This window comes from Poeciliopsis prolifica, unplaced genomic scaffold, assembly GCF_027474105.1.
Source record: "Poeciliopsis prolifica strain line A6 unplaced genomic scaffold, Auburn_PproV2 SCAFFOLD038, whole genome shotgun sequence".
Classification (NCBI taxonomy): Eukaryota; Metazoa; Chordata; class Actinopteri; order Cyprinodontiformes; family Poeciliidae; genus Poeciliopsis; species Poeciliopsis prolifica.
In genome coordinates this window covers 1,671,323-1,689,171 of record NW_026562413.1, presented here as the reverse complement: position 1 = coordinate 1,689,171, position 17,849 = coordinate 1,671,323, and the positions used below count along the sequence as shown (strand labels likewise).

At 35.9% G+C, this 17,849-nt stretch overlaps 1 protein-coding gene across 3 annotated transcripts in view; it reads right to left on the bottom strand.

The window, feature by feature from the left end:
* LOC129374949 (histone-lysine N-methyltransferase 2B-like) overlaps window positions 1-17,073 on the bottom strand; it is a 41,358-nt gene extending 24,285 nt beyond the window's left edge. For 2 of the 3 annotated variants that reach the window (XM_055053657.1, XM_055053658.1), the window contains exons 1-9: window positions 16,703-17,073; window positions 11,043-12,420; window positions 10,106-10,269; window positions 9,634-9,726; window positions 8,411-8,567; window positions 4,690-4,963; window positions 3,299-3,360; window positions 2,988-3,197; window positions 2,666-2,745 (exon numbers count right to left, since the gene is read on the bottom strand). In XM_055053657.1, the coding sequence (XP_054909632.1) occupies window positions 2,666-2,745; window positions 2,988-3,197; window positions 3,299-3,360; window positions 4,690-4,963; window positions 8,411-8,567; window positions 9,634-9,726; window positions 10,106-10,269; window positions 11,043-12,420; window positions 16,703-17,008 (2,724 nt within the window). In that variant the 5' untranslated portion in view covers window positions 17,009-17,073. Of the gene's footprint in view, window positions 1-2,665; window positions 2,746-2,987; window positions 3,198-3,298; window positions 3,361-4,689; window positions 4,964-6,689; window positions 6,753-8,410; window positions 8,568-9,633; window positions 9,727-10,105; window positions 10,270-11,042; window positions 12,421-16,702 lie in introns of those variants that run through there. The other variant, XM_055053659.1, reaches the window with a different exon arrangement.
* Between the last annotated feature and the right edge of the window lie 776 nt (window positions 17,074-17,849).

Genomic DNA, 17,849 nt, shown 5'->3' with positions numbered 1-17,849 from the left:
CTTTTAAACTATAGCCTGCTTTCCAGTGCAATAATACTTAACGAAATAACTGTTGGCTTTTGCACAATCACCTACTCTGTTTTTACTAATTTTTAATAACATTTCTGCTGTTATTGCACATCTGCTTTTCTGCACTCATGTGTTGTAAATAGTCTGTCTTTTGCGACGTTTAATACACAGGCACATTGTGTGCATTTTTAAAACAAAACTTCTGAAACTGCACAGTATTAAGTCTTGTACAGTATATCATTATTATTGCTATGGTTGATATATTGTTTTTTAACACTTTAATAATGTTAAACCTTCATATCTGTTGCTTTATATCTACTGTCTATTTGCAGGACAATAAAGGATGTTTCTTTTATATTCTAATGCTTTAAAACTAATAATAAAGCCCTTAAACATTATTTTACTGCCCTAGCATATCTGTGTTTTTTATTTTCAATCGCAGTAGCAAATTTTTCAGTTTAGAATTATATTAGCAATAAAACAGAGACTGGATTGGCTGCTGTGTTGTGCGTTGTATTTAGACAGCAGTTGGTTCAGAAGAGAGCAGTTGAAATATTAGTGGGCAAAAATTATGACATGAAGTTCAAAGTGAGACACGAAGTAAAATTGTTTGAGTCAAACTATCAACAAGTTGTATCAAAAGAAAGTAAACATGCTACTGCGAGAAAAGGATTCAGTAAACTGCTTCATATGAGAACTGAGTTCATAGTCTCTGTTAATCTTGTCATAATTAACAATTAATCAATTTGAATTAATCATGTGATAAATTAAAATGAGTTTGACCATTTCCACTCTGATGATTAATATTTTTTGAAGGGCAATTTTGTTTCCAGAGACATCATAAACCATTTAATTAGATAGATGAGATACATCTTTTGATTGAAATGTATGGGAATTTTTTACTTTAATTTTTTTTTCATTGTGTTTTTTGTGGCCCGGAATGTAAAAGCAGTGAAGGAGAATCAAGCAACATAGATTTTAAACGAAAAAATGTAAAAAATGAAGTGTAATAATCAGGAAGAATCAAATAAGAATAACAGCAAACATGCCAAACATCCTGTGATTGTTTAATTAGTTTTGAGGATTCTTAAAATAGGGGGTAAGTGAAAGCAAAAAGTTTCAGCCAAAAATAACAGCGTGTTTAAAGGGAGAGGGTATTATGCAAAATCGACTTTTTTGAGTTTTATATCATGTTATAATGTTTTCTCTCATCAAAACAAACCTGAAGGGTTAAAAATGTGAGTTTCTTGTGCTTTTGCTCACAAAGCTCCTTGGAATTGAAGTTCCCACCCCACAGAGAAATCCCCCACCACACCTTTCCCACCCAGCTCCTCCAGACTAGCGGCAGCAGCAATTATCAAAAACCCATCGGAACTTTGAATCTGCTTGGCTCATGATACGGACGGTTGTAAACAACACCAACGGATGGCAGAAGAGTTGTTGTGATGAAATGCTGAAGGGAGGGGATCTTAAAGAGACAGAGGCCCATTTCATCTGATACAGCCATGATGCAAAGTCAAATTTCTTTTAAGTTGTTTTTGATTTATATACAGCATTTTCAGATCACCTGAAGGTAACATAGTAACTTTGTGCTATAAAATGGCACAATAAAAACCAAAATACCTCCCTTTAAGTAAGTAAGCAAACTTTAATTCAACTTACACAATACAGGGTTTCCCTCCAGTCTATTATAAAGCCTGGAGGACCACCAGGCTTGACTTGTGTCCCCAACAGGCTCTGCATTGCTTAATAGTCTTTTTAAAATTACTGCATTTTTAAGACTTCATAGTTGGTGATCGAGTATTAATTTTTCAATCTTTTAATAACACATACTTATCGAGTAATATTTTCAAATTTCTTTAAATATTGTTTTAACTCAAAAACACGACGGGCCGCTGGATGATTGACCTAACTCCGGACCACTGGGCTCAACAAGTTTTCTGGTGGAAACCTTGCAACAGTTGTTGGTTAGGTTTAGATAGGCCACCTTTTAAATGTAAATGACATGCTCCAGTAATTACCAACTTTAAAAAAACAACAAAAAACACTAAAAGAAGAAATAATTGCTTAAAAAAAAAATAAAGGAAACCTTATGAATTCGTTTTAAGATCCTTATTGGTCATTACAAATAAATGAAACTGCAAAAAGGTAATGGCTTATGCTAAAAGTGTCTTTGTCCAATAAAAGAGAGACAAATTCAAGAATACAAGAAGGTAAGATTAATAGACAAAATCATGTTAGTAAACATTTTTTTATCAAATTATATGGATTTGAACTGATAAAGTCTCAATAAAAACTTATTTAGAAAACAATAGTTTACATGCAGAAGACTTACTTTAAATAGAAAATGAGTAACACAATTTTAAAGATAAAAGTTAATTCAAAATAGATTGTGAATATAAAAAAAAGAAGAAAAACTGAGTAACAAAGTCCTGGGCAATGTATTATTTGGAAATAATTGCTCTTATTTTAATAGTAAACAGTATTTGCTATTTGGGTAAAAATCTAATTTCACAATGGAAGAAGAACCTAAGATGTTCACAAAAAACTTAACTAATGAAAAAAAAAAGGAAAGCATTTTCCAACAAATACAGTTTAGCCCAGTCTTAATTAAGTAGGATGTAGACGTCAAGAAGGACGGTGGTGTTGTCTTTACCTTGTACGGTCTCTGTCTTCTGGGGAATCCCCGACGATTCCTGGAGTCAGTGAACTGGTCATCCTGCAGCAAAACACCCTCTAGAGCACAAATAAAGAAAAATACATTAGAGATTTGTGATTAGGAGAAAACTAAAATCAGAATAAAGTTCTGTATGAGAGTGGAAGGGATTATTTTTCTATTTCAAAATGCTACAACGACTCCCTTCAAATCTGATCTTGAACCCGGATATGTGGTGAATGCTTGTAAAAAACATAATCACTTATAGTAAACATCTTTTGTTTTCAAGAGGCTTAAAAATTCTCCTACTGTTTTTTATTACCTTGGCGTGACGAAGCAGCTGCGTTTGGATTGCCTGCCTTGTCCTTCTCCGATTCTTCCTCCTCTTCCTCGGATTCGGACTTTAGCAACCTGCTGTAAGAGCGCGGCTTGATTTTACGCAGCGACTGCTTCCTGATTCCAAGCGCCATTGATTCTTCGCCACCGTTCACATCACTGCCGGACGCTGAGCCTGAATACAACCTCGACTGGACTGAGAAAAGGAGCATTTAAATGAATCACGATTCAGTTAAATTCAATACTTTAAAAGATTAAATTATTAGAACTCCGTTCCAATCTTACTAGGAAACTTACGTTTTAGTGGTTTTAGCGTGCGGTGAATCTTTGCTTTCACAATTCGGTCGCACTTCCTGTATCTGTATAAGAAACGGGGAAAACAAAATTAAAACGCTGAAAGTAAAATTCCTCTGTAGACATCTGTAAATGTGTTGAACTGTAAGAGTCAACTTGCCTTTTTTAACAGGATTGTTTAAAATTTGTTACTGGAAAGGAATAAAAAGTATTTTCATGTTTTATATAAAACATTTTAAACAAAGTTTTAACTACAAATTAAGCATTACAGACCTCCATATAGTAGAAATCACCTCAGACCAAGTTGGAAAGAAAACAAATGACTTGTGCAAAACTAAACTGTAAAAACATCAACACATAAAATGTATCGTTGTATTAGGAATCTGAATTGTGAGCCACAAAAATAGCTTTCCTCTTTTTGAAGTCTTTCTCGTAAGCTAGTCCATGCTAAGGTGGCTTCTGTTCATAAAGTCCATTAAGCAATCCTTGCCAATGTCAAACCACTCTTTCTTTTTTTTTTTTTTTACATTTTGTTCTGTTCCAACCACAAACTTCAGTCCATTTCTTTGAGATTTAAAACAACGCAGGCAATGGTGGTGGAAGCTTGTTTTTAAAGTTTTAACAAATGTTAAAAATTGAAAATTGTCCCATACATTTGTGTTCAAGGTACTTTAAGTTAATAAACACATTGAAAGGTGTCCAGTTCCTCTACCTTTAGGGCTTTTTCCTTTTTTTTCTTTTTTTTACAGATAAAAAAATAGATAATATACAAAAATAGGAACCTATTTTTATATTCATCATAATTTGTATAGAAAAGCCACAATTATTTATCTGGTTTTAGTGAAAAACAAATCTTGTCGCCCAAATATCTTCTGCAAATAAATACTAAACTTTTGCTTGGAATTTCACAGACATGTCAGTAGTTCACAAAATAAAACAATGTTAATTTTACTCACACATACCTTTTAAAAAAGGAAAATCAGAGAAACTGATCATTTTAAGTGGCCTCTTAGTTTTTTTCCAGAGCTGTATGCGCTCTAAATGTAAACAAAAGTGGAAAAAGCCAATAAAAAGTTAAATGATAAAGAAAATAGAAAATTATTTAGCATTTTTCTTCCATTTCTAAATTACACACTACTTTGTGTTGACGTTTGTGACTGAAACATAACAAAACTGTTAAAAAAGTAATGGCCATCTCATATCAAAATTATGAATTTCCCCATGTTGCAGTTTAAATAACTTAAACACCTGCTTAGATGATAAATTAATACGCAGAAAATTGAAATAAAATGTCACATTTTAAACAGAAATCACATGATTTCTCGTTAGTAAGTCACTTCCAAGCATGCGGTGACAATGAGTCAAAATGGGAAGGTGACTTAAAAGCGACTTACATGCAGCACTGTTTCTTGGTGTTGGGCCCGCCGAACTTGGGCTTATCCAGGCAATTGATGCAATCGCCGCAGTCGTCCTCTATGAGGCAGCCTGTGCAGATCCCGCAGCGCCTGGAGCGGACTCCTCCGGGTAAATACTGACTCAGTATCCTCCTCCTTATGAACTTGTGTCCCTTTTTCCGCCTCCTGCGCTGGATGCTTTCCTGAGAGACAGCCCACTGTGCCCTGCCCTGATCAGAGATGTCATCATCATCGTCATCATCATCAGCCACATCTGCAGGTGAGACACAGAGGAGGATGGGGTAAAGAGTCGATACGGCGTTGAGTCGGCTTTAAATGTGTGTTTGGATGTTTAGGAGATGGCAGAGCTTTTCACGCAGCCTGCAGGAGGCGATGACTGGAGCTTCATTACATGCATTGATAAGCCTTTTGTCCGATAAGTAGGCTTCCTGCTGATATGTTTCTACTGGCTGACTGACGACATAAAGCTCTTTAATGAAGCTGGGTGGCTGGATAATTTGTAAAGTCACCCACAAAATCCTTCAAAACATTTGAGATTTAATCAGAACGTCTTAGTTCTCCTTTTTGGTAAGCAATTACTATTTGGACATTAAAAATGAGAAATGATTCAGAGGTTTGTTGTTTTCAGTAATGCATCTACAGGAACCGTGTGCAAGCATCACTCTTTGCCCTTTCCTCCATATGTGTTCAGTGTACGTTGTACATTTTAAGACATCTGGTCTCAAGACATCATCAGACGTAGCCTCAGAAAGAAAAAAAAAAAAAAAAAAAGCATCGGGTCACAAGAGAAGCAAATGAGACTTCAGACAAAACAGAGACAGAAGAAATCTTCTTGATGCTGGTTCGGAGGCCAAGCCACTGCAAATATTTGACAAAGTCTTGGTTCTGCAGATCTTGAATTGTTTTTTAAAAAAAATCAGATATGAGAAACTAGACTAAAATACAGATGGCGACACATTCAGATACCAGATTATGTGACCAAACAGGAACTTAATAAAAGAGAGATTTTCTTGTTTCACTATTTAACATAAAAACATGCAAGTAGAGCTGGATGATAATTCACTTTTATTGGTTTTGAAGATTTAATTTTTGTAAAATCTGGATTTTTTTTCCCACCTTACATTTCCAAAGTTCAGAGTTACGTCGGAACGTCTGGAGCCAGCATTTTGCTTGTCAAGCATGTTTAACAGCGTCTATTTATCTGGACTTTTAGTCAATCAGGTCGACTTTATGACAGAGTATTAAAGCCAGGCTAGATTTTTTATTGCGTTATAAGAAACATGTCATAACAGCAGAATAGAGTAGTAATTTTATGAGAACACAAACACAAAAAATAACAAAAACTAAAAATGCAGAATGCTCAGCATTTTATGAAGTTAAACTTTGATTATGGTCTAAAAAATATACAGTTAAATTATTATCTATTTTTGAGATAAAACCATATGAACAGAGCGAATCCTTTTTCTCACTAAAACAGATATTTCTTATAATTTTAAGACTTTTTTTGGGTGAAATTGCATTTTTTAATGCTACTATGTCTGTATTCTAATCAAAACATTCTTATAGCCTGGTGTTAATACTCTGTTGTACAACATAGGAAATTCTGAAATAAAAGCCACTTTTTGAGAATATTTTCTGTCATTTGTAATCTATTTTTTTAAGAAAAGAAAGAAACCAGGAAAAAAAATTTATAAAATTGGAAATCAAATCTGGTATGAAAAAAAAAATATCAGATTATATTTAAGCCTATCTGCCCAGCTCTACATCCAAGATGACAAAATATTAAATTGATTGTTCTCGTCTTTTCCTCCATTTTGTCCATCTGTATTGTCTGGAGTCTGATGACTATTTTCCTGAGACCTGAAACTTTTTTTTTTTTGTTGTCTCTCTGACTTCTGATGATGTATACCTGGGATCGGAGTGAGTCCCAAAATGCACAGCGCCTCAGTGAGTTCATTTGTCAAGCAGCACTTCCTCACCTCATTATGAGTGAAGTTCACTCGACCAGTGTTGGGTAAAGCTTTCCAACAGCGGTGGCTAATCTGTGTGTGACAAAAGATATTTTTGCTGGCAAATATTTTTAGACATTGAACTTTTAAATATTTTTTCCCCTCTGCAAATTAACTTGGAGAGTCGCTGACAAAACTGTGCTCATGTTGATCATATTTTAAGTTGTATTTAATATTTCAGTAGTTTGGTGTGGTTGTTTTTACACTTAGTAAAGTGTAAAAACAATACACAAGAAAATATAAATCTGCATAATCATAACAAAGCATTTTAATCAATTACGCCCACAGACAAAAACTCTCAGAGCAGTAACAGATATTTGGTACTGAAAAGCAACATGAATGCCTGAACCCTAGCAGTGGGTGTGGTTGTGCACACTGATCATTTAACTACATATAACACACTCCTTTCCTTGGATATTACTATAGATTTGTTGAGTTTAGGTCTATTTGTCAGCCAAAATGCTATATGGTGTCAAACAGAAGCATTTTTTCCTCCATTTTCTCTTTTACCACAAATTTTATTGAAGAAACTCAAAATCAAATGGGCAAAACTTCAATACTGGTGGACTTGTGTGCACTTCATGCAAACCAACAAAACCTATTAAACATCAGCAACAATTCAAAGGAACAACATCTTGCTAACCTTGCTGAAATAGTGTTTTGTTTCTGACATATATAGAAAAACTGTTACGTTTAGACAGATTATCTACCAATAAATGTCTATATAATGGTCTATTTTTGTTACTAGAGACCATGAAATATGACCTCTGGTAATTCGGTTCAGGTACAAACTAAACCAGATGATGGAGGTCAGAAATGTCGTCATGACACCTAAACCCACCTCAGATTTATTTTCAGATGACTTAATTAAAAAGTTTGAAACATCACAGATTATTTACCCGTCGTACTAAACATGACATGTAAGGACAAAACTGTATTTTAAAAACATTTGACAATCTATAATCAATAGACAAAATAATAAAGATTGTTGAACACAATTGATTTTTTAAAACAATTCACACAAAATAAGAATGAAAAAGTTAAATTCAAGCTTCTGTTTCTTAAATGCATTTCGTAAAGTCATTTTAAATGTGTTTTTTTTCTAGTCTGAGATTAGATTTTACATTAGATGTGAAAAAGACCTAATTCACAGTCAGAAAATATAAAGTTTAGTTGTTAAATTGCAATATTACCACCAAAATAAAAACTGGAATACCTTTAAATGACATTAGGAACATTATCAACAAACTATATTTAGATTATTTATTACTTAATTTCTCCAGAAAACAGAAGAGCCAGAATCTTGTCAAGACTGAAAATAATCTACTGCTGCAGCAAACCTTTGAAGACACTTTCAAAATTATCAGTACAACTAAATTTTAAACATATTGGTTGCAAACCAGAAAAAAACACAAAATGTGGAGATAAACATTGACATCTTTTTGCTATTGATTCAACTAAAAACAAAGGCTGAACTCTTTTCTTGAAATTCTTAAGTTTAATTTGCCTGAAATAACCTCTCACCGGAACACATAAAGCATATCTAAACAAACATTAAAGGCATTTAAATTTTTCATCGTTTAAAAAGTAGAATTTCTATATTTTGCAATCCAATTCCAATGCATATAAAATATTAATTGCAGACTTTATTGTACGTGGTAAAAAGCAGAAAGTGAGGTAATGAGCCGTACCTTCTGCAGCAGGGGAAAAGGTGATGCCCTCCCTCTCGTGAAGCGGCAGAGCACTGAGTCTGGGAATATCATCCGGTACCAAGGCACGGGGTTGACCCAGAGCCACGGCGGCTGCCCGGCACACATGCTTGATCCTTGGACCGGCAAGTGGCTGCTCCTGCACACAGACTCTAAGGTTAAAAGTTGCTTCCCAAGTCAATGAATCCAAGCAGAATTAAAACGCAAATTATGCAACCAGTGATGTTGACGTTTGTAAATCTACAAATCCTAGATGCACTTCTAGTCCTGATAGTCCTTTGCCGACTGCAATAAACCCAGAGAGACAGAATTGGGACTTAAATAATAAGCAGCAATATGAATAAATACAGGAAGTGACACCACTGTTTCAAATGCAGCTGAAATTTTGTGGTTATATTGAGTTTTTATGTGATAACCAAACACAAAATAGCACATATCTACAAAATAGAAGGAAACTTGACACATGCCATTTAAGTCAAATTCAAAACCTTTAAGACTTTTATCAATTAAATTTTCACAGAGAACTGACCTTTGACCAGCTATCTCACACTAAATTTGCACACCAATTACAGACACTAAAAAGCTAGCTAGCAAAGGTACGCTAGTAGCAAGTTACTCTTAGCACTCAACCATCCAGAAAGGCAGAATGTAGATATATGAGTGCAACTCAAATGTCTGTTTGACAGAAAAGTCCCAGAAGAACAGGAAATATATAAAATATACAATTAAATAGTTCTGTCAAGACAAAATTTAAGGGAATAATGTTTTGTTTATATACACACGGATTTAAAATTTTTTAACTTACCCCGAGTAAGTAACATTGATAAAAAACATGTTTTATATATATCTGTCAAATGCTGTCAACATTAGACAGATTATCTAACTGGCACAAATCAAGTACCACTGCCTTCTACAGATGCCATTTCAGAAACAACCAAACCGAGCCAGGAGATTGGTCTTATCGCTGTCAATTCAGCTTGTGTATGTATCAGGGTAGCATGTATACATACATAGTTTTTTCATTTTAAAAAATCCTTTTCCTTCTTAGTCACATATTTGCACTACTTTGTGTTGGTCTATAGTACATTCCAATAAAATATGTTGAAGTTGAAGAGAAAAATTAAAATCCAAGCTGTATGAATATCTTTGCGAGCCACTGCAACCGATACAACCTGACTGTGTGTATATGGTGCTAAAAACTTTACCTGTGGACCATACTCTTTAGGAGAAAGGACAGCCCTCCTCCTCCTTCTCCTCCTCCTTCCACTCACTGGCACTTGTGATTCCCTTGAGCTCAACTAAAAAGTCCAAGCAAAGTGGAAAAATGCCTTTAGAAACAGCTGCAGAACATTGATAAAAAACATGTTTTAGTCAAACATGTTTGTTAAACTTTTTTTTACTTTAAAAAAAGAAGCCATGTGATTTACCGCCTGCTATAATTAGACAAAACAAAGAGGGCGAATCAAATAGTATATGAGCAAATACTTTCACTTCTCGTTTATCAGTTAGGTCAGATGTCAGTGTTAGCATTGAACTAATTTACTGATGTTTTACAGAACATCAACTCAAAAGATGTTGAGTTAATGTATTTCTTTGTCTGTTTTATCAGTTTTCTCTTTAAATATATTTTTTATTTTTTTCACATAAATTTTCAAAAGCAAGGATTTTTGCTCCTACCTGTGACAGCTTGAGCTGCTTCTGCTGATCAATCTTGATGAGCTGAACTTTGGCTTTCTTCAGCAGGTGCAGCATTCGCTTATTTGCTCCGCTGAGACCGAGCCGATGGCTCGGCCCGCCCAGTTCCAGCACATCACAACCGGGCTCCTCCGTCACTGCTGCTTCTTTATGGGACAGCACAAAGAAAGGTAGATTATTCACGATTTCGTAGCAGGAAAAGAATCCTGTAATTGTGACCGGAGTCTTAGACAATATTTAGTTTTAAAGGGGACCTATAAAGCAAAATTAACATTTTGCTTGTTTTTGTACTTCCATTTGGGTTTCTACTGCTTCTAAAAAAAAAAACAGCCCTGCCATATTTAGCAAAATGTTCATGTTTTTTTTGGTGCCTGGAAAACGAGTCGTTTCAAAAACTACCCCTCAGCCCAGCTGGTTACCTAGCAACCCAGACAGAATTCCACCCATTACTTAGCAACCCCAGTGGAGCTCCAGCACTTTTGGTCAGCTGGTTTTACTGCTGTGTGCTGTGCAATGGCTGCTGGAAAAGTTTTGTTGTTGACTTACTATTCAGAAACCACTTGCTGCTTTCTTGTTGGTTGTGCAGGAATCTCTAATGCTTTTCAAAGGTGAATAGTTGAATAATTGCATATGTGTTTGCAGCCATTTTTATGTATTAGCGTAAACATTGAGTTTAAGGGTGTGGCCAGAAGCAGCTTATTTGAATTTAAAGAGATAAGATGCCCTAAAGCAGCTCGATCTGAAATGAGCTCAAATAGGCAGAACAGAGCAGACTAAAATCTCATTATCTCAGAATGATTTTGTGCAAAGAAATGTAATGAAGCCATTTTGTATACCTATTCTAGCATATTCAAGGAAGCATAGTTAGTAACTTTTAAACATCTTTTAGAGGAGGAAATACAGCGGATGGGATACTCACTGTTATTTTCCATGTCTTCTGCTGGAGTTTCCTCAGGAATTTCCACGCCTGCCTTGACCACCACAGACACTTTCCTCACAACTCCTGGAGAGTCCATCTCCTCCATCATGATCTTGGGCCTCCGTCTCTTCCTGTTTGGGAAACTCAAACCGCTGTCCTGATCTCCGTGGTCCTCCTGAAAACCGGACTGGCTTTTCTTTTTCTCTGCCAGTTTTAATGTCAGCTTCTTTAAGTTTTTGTAGATCTCGACGTGACTCGCGCCTGAACTGGGTTTGGATGAGATCCTTGACTCAAGCAATGAGCTGTCCAACACCGACTTGGGATAGCTGTCTAGCGACTGCGAGCTATTGTCATAGCCTGATTCGTTGAGAGACAGAGTGGATTTTGTGTCATCTTTCTGCTGACTTTTCAGCCATGTTGACAGCGAACCCTTTGGAAACGGGATGACTTCCTCGTTATGGAATCTCTTTGGGGTTTTGATAACGCGGGAAGACCGTCCACTCGTTACAGTTGTAGATAGCTTTGTCTCGTCCTCCGATGGCTCCATACTCTGACCCTGCGGTTCAGCACCATCCACAGCTAGAAGCGGCTCTGGTACGTAGGTATAAAACACATGCCGTGTCCGAACCCGACCAATTTTCGGCCGTTTGTTAACAGAAACATCCGTTGATTGTTTGCGCCTATAACCGAACAAAAATCTGCCTCGATGGCGTCTGTGCGCCCTCTTCACTGAAGTCTCTGCAGCTTTGCTCTGGAGCAACACTCCCGCCTCTTTTTCACTCTGGGCTGCCGCTTCTGGAGACGAACCCAAACCTTTAACCATCCTCATCATCCTGTGACGTTTATGTAAAGACGTTAAGGAGACGGCGGCGCCCTGGCCCATTTGAAAACCGCTTTTAAACTTTTCAGATCCTTTTGCCTGAGATGTCTCTGAGTCCGCCAACACTTCTCCTTCAGCCTGATCCATCCTTTGTGAATGTTCTTCATCTCCAACTGGTTCAGATACACTCGACTCAGTTTCATGAGGTTTAGCATCACTTCCTGATTTGGTTGCTCTTTGCTTCAATGTTCCTTCTCCTGCCGCTGTTTGCTTTTCTACATGTTTGGCTTTTGTCCCTTTGTTGTGCACTTTGATAACCACTTTTGGCAATTCTTTGTCTCTAGTTGGGCTCTCCTTCACATCCGGCCCTTCCTTGGGAATTCTAGGTACAATTTTCCCAATCAGACTTGATTTTGGGGTCTTGGGAATAATTTTTCCTATATAAGGCTTTGCTTCCAGCACTGGATCTGAAGCTTGATTCACCGATCTCTTGGATACAGAGATTTTAGGTTTTGGTGGGCAAACTCTTGAGCTCCCAAAACCAGTAAAATCTTCCTCCTAGAAAACACAAAACAAACCTTATAGTTGGTAGAATAAAGTATTTGGATATGTTGAGATAAGGACAGAGAATCTGTAAACCACCTGTGGTTTTACGACAACAATGGCATCTTAGGTTCAAACTATGTAACAACATGGCATATCTTTAGTGAATGTAGGAAAGGATGGATCTGCAACTAAAAAAATTATTCTAACATCAACTTATGAAAAGCTCAGACCTTTCTGTTTTACTTCACATCAATCCAGTGTAAGGCTGATCTGTAGATTATTTTTGGGTGCATAATAGGAGGGTCTTCATATTTGAAATGGGTTTAACTAAAACTATTCCACTTGAGTTTTATGTAGAACATTAATTCACAAAGAAGCTTTTTTTTTTTTACTTAAATGCAAAATACATATATTTTTGTAAAGATCTGGTTTCATTACTGCTCAGAATATGAATTTTTTTTTTCAGCACAGCCTTTTTTGAGTCTGTACTCCAGTTAACTATTAATTACTAAATTAATGGACAGTTAATTCAGTAATCACTTAATCACAATTAATTGAATTAAACACTTCAGCTCTACTTGTATAATTTAATCAAATGAATCTCAATTGTTTTCTAACATCATATCTGTTTTTACTCTTCAGGAGATATTTTTATAGATAAGCCTCAGTGGCAGCTGCTGCTGCTTCTTATCAAGTTTTCCTGCATTTGATTAGCTGGTAACACACAGAAAATACATCCACTGGTCATATCCAAACAGAATCAGAGATAACAGCTTCTGGATTATTTTTCTACTCTGTTACCCCAGAAACAACTTGACTAGTGTTTTTCTCTAAGTAGCTACTTGTTAGCTTTGATATTAATGAGTTGTATTGTCATTTGTAAATCACTTTGGGTTAAAAGGCGGCTGCCAAATGCATAAACAACATGTTACCACTTCAGTATGCAAAGATCGCCCCAGCATTTGTAAAATACACATTTACTGCGGACTTTGAAGCGATTTGTGCATAGACAAATGATTCTTTAGAATAAATAGTACTGAACAAATAAGGAAACATTGTCAACTGCCCTGAATTAGTTTGGACCAAAGAAAGCAGAAACATGTTGTAAAATAAAACTACTTCTTCACCTGCAAGTAAAACAATAAAAAATAAATAAAAAAAACACGACACTGGAAAGAATGAGTTTTAAGAGCATGAAAAACAAATTTCTAATCACAATAAAAGTGTTTTGTCTGTAGAACTGTTGAAATCCTACACAGTTATCTGAAATAAATGCAATGTGTGGAAGATAAAACTGGAATAAATAGAAGAAAGCAAACTGCTGGAGCTTCAGACAAGAACTTCAAAGCATATTTAGAAAGCACATGCGACATTTAGCATAGCATTTGTAAAAGATACAATCAACTCTCAAATATGTAAACAAAATTGTGCTCTGTAATCTTTAATCTTTTTTTAAATAAATTAATATTAATTAATTTTTTTTCTAATAAACTTGTTGGAAACCAGAGAAAATGCTTTTGTTGACATTAATTCTACATCTTTGTAGTTTATTCATGTATTATTTATATGTTGAATAATAAATATTGTACATAATTTCTTATTCAGTTAATTTGCAACTTGAGTCATAATATACAAAAGAACAACATATTTTTCTAAACTTCCAACTTATTATTGTATTCAATTTAACACTAACTGTGTCTAAGCAATAAGTGTTAATACCATTCCACATATAAGGAAACAAATCATTTTAAATGCAAATTACAGTGAAAAAAAATATCCTGCTTTTGCCAAGTTACAGGTAAAAATCACAGAAATTGGAAAATAAAGCAAACATTAAATTACCAACAGCACTTCACAGTAGTGATATATTTATGTTGGTGTTCAGCTTTAGAAAGTAAAAATATTCTCAGGTCAGATTTTACTCACATATGAGCATGATTCTGTTGTTTGTCCCTGAAATTACCCGATAAACCAGAACTGTACATGTCACTGAAGATGAGTCAGTTCTCTTCATGATTTGATTTTCAGGTACTCGCCCAACAGAAACTGCATCTCAGCATCTGCAGCCCGGCTCTCTGCTGTTACTCCCCTGTTGCATCAGTGTAGTTTTGACACAACTGAAATTTCTTTTTACTGTCCTCCAATTGTGACTCAGCAGTAAAACTAAACGGTTCACGCTTTTTCTCCCTGTGCAACATTTAAATTGCAGCTTGCAAGATTTCCACAATTTATTTCTGAAACAATGCACAATGGAAACATCAATCAAGGATCTAGTAAGGATGGATATTTATCTGCAGACAGTTGCAGTTAACAAAAAGACTCCTTAATTAATCCATTTCCTTTTCTCAGCAGTTCATAATTCATAATACTTACATCCATCTCAAATGTAAATCTTAAGAGCGATCATAAGATAAGCAAAAACTCTTGAAGTATCCAGCAACAAAGAACACTGCTCAGTATCAGGAGATGTGACAAGCTACAGATCATTATAAGAGAGTCATGTGACTATTTCAATCAACTCCAAAGTGATTGCGTCAGTAAAGTCATTCTGATGTCATACAGGAAAGACATTTATTGACTGCATCCAACCTAACTGCAGGATTCATGTGTGTCCATACAGATGGAAGTCGTCTCACCTTCTGTTTTGTTCTTTTTAAAAACGGACCAAGTTTTTTCTGTTCAATACATTTTCCAGTTTCATTAAAGATCTGACCTTCTGATTATTTTTCCCCCCCAGACTACTAAAACGAATAAAATAAAATATCCTGCAGGTTATTTGATAAAGTTGTGAAATCAACAGAAAATGAAGATACAAAATTAGTTAATTGCTTTGTTTCTTCCGTTCATTATTTTGTTTTCCTTTGTTTTTTACTCTTTGCTTCTTTGTCTTTTGTATGCAAGGATGTATTTATTGCCAACCTTAAAATAATTAAAATTAAACTAAGAGAGTGAATTGTAGAAAATACTGATCAACTGAAACAATGAATATACTAGGGAGTTCCCAGATGTGATATATTTTGTAGATAAAGAGAAAAGGTTTGATATGTCAGTATTTATTCATTTAGAGACAATCAACGAAAAAAAAAACAAAAAAAAAAAAAACATTTCTGCACCTGGATTCCTTAAAAACAAAAAAGTTACAAGTTATGGTAAATATACTATTAGTCAGATTTACATTTAAAGTAATCTTTCTATTTAGTTAACATGTTTCTTCTGACCAGAACATTAATGTTTTACAGCAGCCCAACCAGAGTCCTGGCTTGAATCCAGTACAAAAAAAATCTGTAGAGGGAGCTAAGGTGATGTGATGGCAAGGAGGCCTCCTAACCTCAAAGCTTTGTAGTCCAATACCAAGATAAATGGTCAAAAATGCATAGAAGAAACATCTCAGCAACTACACAAGTGTCCATAGATGACAGAGAATGGTGTTAATAATTTTGAATTAGATAAAGAAAAAAACTTGTTTGTATTTTTACCAGAATGAGTTAAAGTAGCATCTTCAAGAGATGTTATTTTGACACAAATTGTAAGTTATTACAGCAACCCAAAATACGATTCTCCTGAGAAATCATCAACTTTTCTTTGCAGGCAATTAGATGCCAGAATAGGATTAACATGAAACCCTCCCTAACCTTTTGTCTGATCATTAAGCAACTGTAAAAATCCTTCAATCTGCTTCTAAAATCCTCCTAATGCATTGAATGTCTGGCTTCACAAACTCTATATAAGGTTAATTAAACCTTTGCTTTCCTTCCGCTGTTGACGACGTTCAGCTGACGTTAAAAAACACCGAGCAGTCAGCTGACAAACTCCAACGTGGAAAGCAACAAAACGTTTTAACAACGACCAAAATCACTGGAGAGCAGCTTTCAGCAGACCCGCGTGGAAAAACCAATATTCACAGGATGCCAAAGAATGGTTGCCACCAACAAAAACCCTTTACTGCTGTGCTCATACCGCCAAAGTTTCCGCCTTATCTCTTTTTAATCCAAACACTCGGCTGGACGGATATTTATACCTCAGATGCAACTTCCTATACCAGTTCCGCACAGCAGAGTATTAATATATGCAGAATAATCACACGAAAACAATCGCTGGTAATCCCATATGAAACAGTCCCTGCAGGCAAACAGCTTCGTGCTACAATGCGACTATGTGTTATGTTTGTAGCTAGCTAGCTGCACATAAGCTAAATTGTGCTTTATGTATCAAACAGAACTAATTTGTGTTTTAACGTCGCATGAAGTGCTTATTCGTAATTTAAATCACACGGTTTTCCATCGAGCTGACTCACCTCCTCGCTGTTGCTGGAGTCGAAACCCACATCCTTCCGCCGACCGTACTTCTCAGCCACCCCCAGCAGCCGCAGCAGGGACGGATCCTCGCCGAACGCAAGGCCGGTGTTGACGGGCCTCGGCCCGGCTGCGACCAGCTCTCCGTAGTCCGAGCCCAATCTTCCGCGTCTCGTCCGTTTTTCAGAGCGCAGCCTGCTGCGACCCGTTAACGGCCGACCTGGGAAGCGAGCCCGGGCCGGCGGTGCCTGAGAACTCAGTCCAGCGGTAGTGGAAGGAGAGGATAAACCGCCTCCCGAGGCCGCCATTATATTTACTACAACAACGGAAGACAGTGCGCGGGCAGAAGATCACTGCAGCGGTGCGCGAGGCAAGATGGGTCTGCTCGATGCAAAGGCGCGAGATAGGTGCATCATGGGTAGACGAACGTCGCCGGAGCTGCTCGACGTTCGACGACGTGAGCGACTTCGCTTTTAAAATGAGTGTTTGGTGTTTTGTTGTTGTTTTTTTACTTGTGTGACAAATTTAAAATAATAGAAATAGCATTTACTTAAATAAAGGCTTAGAACTTTTACTTCTACTAAAAATGCTAGCATATGTTTGAGCTTCATATTTTTTTTTAAATGCAGGTCACAATTTTTTTTAATTTATTTGTTTATTTATTTATGTATCTATTTATTTATCAAGTTTATTTGATACAGACAGACACACAGTCCCATTGACAAATTGTATTATAGTGACCTCATAATTTTTTAAGACACTACAACGAAATAGAATGGTAGTAAAATAATAAAATAATTAAAGGTGATATAAACATACAAACAAAGTCATACATATTAAAACATAACAATGAAACATTTTAAACATGAATGCATTGCTGTTGACACAACTAGAGTTTGGTTTGCTTTTTAAACATATTGAAAATAGTCATAGACTTTGAATTAATAGGGACTGAATTCCACATTGTGGAAATTAAATTATTTTGAAACGTTTCCATCCAGGTTTACTTAAACACTGGTCTTAATTGGTCTAAATCTCTTACTTAGGTGTAGCAGAAAAAAGTAATAGTAATTTAAGCTTGTATGGGGTACAGGTTCCACCCATATTAATAGATATCAGTTTGAAACATTTTGTTATAAATGCATTGAT